Below are 2,813 nucleotides of genomic sequence, written 5' to 3' on the forward strand. Positions count from 1 at the left end.
GTTGGGGCTCCCGGGGGGGGTTTTGGGGGTCCGTGGGGGGGATTTGGGGGTCCCTAAAGGGGTTTTGGTGTCCCATAAGGGGTTAGGGCTCCCTGAGGGGGTTTTGGGGGTCCCTGGGGGGGATTTGGGGGTCCCAAAAGAGGTTTGGAGGTTTTGGTGTCCCATAAGGGGTTAGGGCTCCCTGAGGGTTTTTTGGGGGTCCCTGGGGGGGATTTGGGGGTCCCCACCTGAGCTGCAGCAGGGAGGGCGTGTTGCTGCGGATGGTGCTGCTCAGCCCGTCCAGGGTGTAGTACAGCGGGACATCGCTCAGCTCCTGCCCCACCATCAGCCCCACGATCACAGCCAGCCCCACCACCGGGGTGCCCCCCACCCCAAATGTCCCCCCGGGGGTGTCCCCCAGACCGGGGGTGTCCCCTCTCCCCGGGGGTCACCTCGGCGATGACGCTCAGCATCCCCCGCATGCGCGGCTCGGTGGAGAAGCGCCCGGGGCTCCGCTCCAGCGCCGCCAGCACCCCCTCCACAAAGGTGGGGTCGTGGAGGGGCTCAGCCCACACCGGGCCCCCCACCTTTAGGGGAAAAAAAAAAGGGGGTTCAGGGTCCCGTTTGGGGGTGCCGAGGTTTTGGGGAGGGGGGCTGCACGCACCTGGTGGCGCTGCTGGCAGAACTCGCAGGTCGGACCCACGGGCGGCCCCGTGGCTGCGCTGTACTTGAAGCTGGAGGGGTGACACGTGGTTAAACCCCCCCCCCAAAAAAAATCGTGGGGACCCCCAAAGGGTCTCGAGGAACCCCAAAATGGCTCTGGGGGGTGGGGATGGGGGGCTGTACCCGCTGCCGTGGCTGGTGGCCCTGCCCAGGCGCTGCAGGTGGTACGAGCCGCACCCCACGCACTGGAACACCAGCGCCTGCTTGCTGGGGGGGAAACGGGGTCAGGGCGGGTCTGGGGGGCACAGAGACCCCCCAAAACCCCCCCAAATCACCTGGCCGAGGCCTTGACCTTGGCCTGGCCCGTGAAGACCCTGACGAAGACGCGCACGTAGAAGTCGGCGCTGACCGACAGCAGCGGCACCACGAAGCGCTGGTAGCAGTTGGCGCGGAGGTCGAGGCTGTGCAGGACGATCCTCAGGGCCTGCCAGGGGACAGAGGGGACAAAAAGGGACATGGGACACCCCCCGCAGCCCCCCCCGGAGCAGGGGACCCCCCCCCAGCACTGACCATCTCGTGGCAGAACTTGCCCTTGAGGGACACGGCGCCGTATTTGCTGTAGCAGGTCTCGGCGCTGTTGCCGGCCATCACCGCCATGTCCGTGCAGGTCACGCACAGCAAGCCTGGGAAATCGGGGTTCAGGGGGGTTCAGGGGGGTCCGGGCAGGGGTTTGGGGGTCCCCAAGAGCCCCCCCAGACTCACCCCCCTCGCTGACGGCCTGCACGGCCGCGTCCAGGAAGGGCGCGGGGCTCCCGTAGGGGTCCAGGTCGATGACGTCAAAGGGTTCCCGCTGGGCTTTGCTTTCGTACATCAACATCCTGGGGGGCACACGGGGGTCCCCAGAGACCCCCCCCAAACCCTCAGCACCCCTTTTGGGGACCCCCCAACCCCCTCCCTCCAGCCTTTGGGACCCCCTCAGTGCGGTCCCAGCTTGGGGGGCAGGGCGGTCTCTGACACAGCTCGGGGACATTGGGACAAATTCTGGGGGGAAAAGGGTTTTGGGGACCCCCAGAACTCCCCCAGAGACCCCAAAGTGGGGCAGGAGGTCTCGGGGTGCCCATGGGGACACTCTGGGGACAGCTCCTGGCACAGCCCCAAAGGCCCAGGCAGTGCTGGGGGGTCAGCCATGTTCCCAGAGGGGTTTGGGGACACCTGGTGTGATTCTAATGGGGTTTGGGGTCACCTGGTGTGATCCTAGTGGGGTTTGGGGTCACCTGGCCCAGTCCCAGTGGGATTTGGGGTCTTGGGGTCACCTGGCACAATCCCTGTTGGGACACCTGGTCCGTTCCCAGAGGGGTTTGGGGTCACCTGGTGTGATCCTAGTGGGGTTTGGGGTCACCTGGCCCAGTCCCAGTGGGATTTGGGGTTTTGGGGTCACCTGGCACAATCCCAGTGGGATTTGGGGTTTTGGGGTCACCTGGCACAATCCCTGTTGGGGTTTTGGGGTCACCTGGCCCAGTCCCAGCGGGATTTGGGGTCACCTGGCCCAGCTCAGCGGGATTTGGGGTCACCCGGCCCAGCCCAGCGGGATTTGGGGTTCGGGCTCACCCGGCCCAGCCCAGAGGGATTTGGGGGTTCAGGCTCACCCGGCCCAGCCCAGCGGGATTTGGGGGTTCAGGCTCACCCGGCCCAGCCCAGCGGGATTTGGGGTCACCCAGCCCAGTCCCAGCAGGATTTGGGGTTCAGGCTCACCTGGCGTCGGCCAGGCGCGGTGTCACCGTGTCCCCGACGCCGTTGCGGGCCACGTTCTGCGCCATCAGCTCGGCGGCGCGCGGGGAGCGGTCGCTGGCCACCACGGCGCCCAGCCCCGGCACCTCGCGGGCAAAGCGCACCGAGCGCAGCGCCGAGGCCGCCAGCGCCTCCAGCACCCGCAGCCCGCCCTGGGGGGGGGAAAAATCAGTGGGGAGGGGGCAAAAACAGCCCTGGGGGGGGGCAAAAACAGCCCTCCCAAAGGCTCCGTACCCCGAATTCCTTTGGGGCGCAGCCGGAGCCGGGCGAATTCCGTCAGCACGGCACAGCTGGGGGGGAGGGGCGTCAGGGACCCCCTGGGGGGGGACACACCCCGAAAAAAAACACAGGACCCCAAAACCCCCCAGGACCCCCCCCAAGAC

General features: G+C 67.4%; 1 protein-coding gene across 1 annotated transcript in view; it reads right to left on the minus strand.

The window, feature by feature from the left end:
* TRMT1 (tRNA methyltransferase 1) overlaps nt 1-2,585 on the minus strand; it is a 4,349-nt gene extending 1,764 nt beyond the window's left edge. Inside the window, exons 1-8 of the mRNA XM_041486366.1 lie at nt 2,395-2,585; nt 1,405-1,520; nt 1,213-1,325; nt 978-1,126; nt 826-909; nt 644-713; nt 432-566; nt 228-313 (exon numbers count right to left, since the gene is read on the minus strand). Of these exons, the coding sequence (XP_041342300.1) occupies nt 228-313; nt 432-566; nt 644-713; nt 826-909; nt 978-1,126; nt 1,213-1,325; nt 1,405-1,520; nt 2,395-2,459 (818 nt within the window). The 5' untranslated portion in view covers nt 2,460-2,585. The remainder of the gene's footprint in view (nt 1-227; nt 314-431; nt 567-643; nt 714-825; nt 910-977; nt 1,127-1,212; nt 1,326-1,404; nt 1,521-2,394) is intronic.
* Between the last annotated feature and the right edge of the window lie 228 nt (nt 2,586-2,813).

This window comes from Pyrgilauda ruficollis, unplaced genomic scaffold (genome assembly GCF_017590135.1).
Source record: "Pyrgilauda ruficollis isolate IOZ18807 unplaced genomic scaffold, ASM1759013v1 scaffold753, whole genome shotgun sequence".
In the NCBI taxonomy this organism is placed as follows: Eukaryota; Metazoa; Chordata; class Aves; order Passeriformes; family Passeridae; genus Pyrgilauda; species Pyrgilauda ruficollis.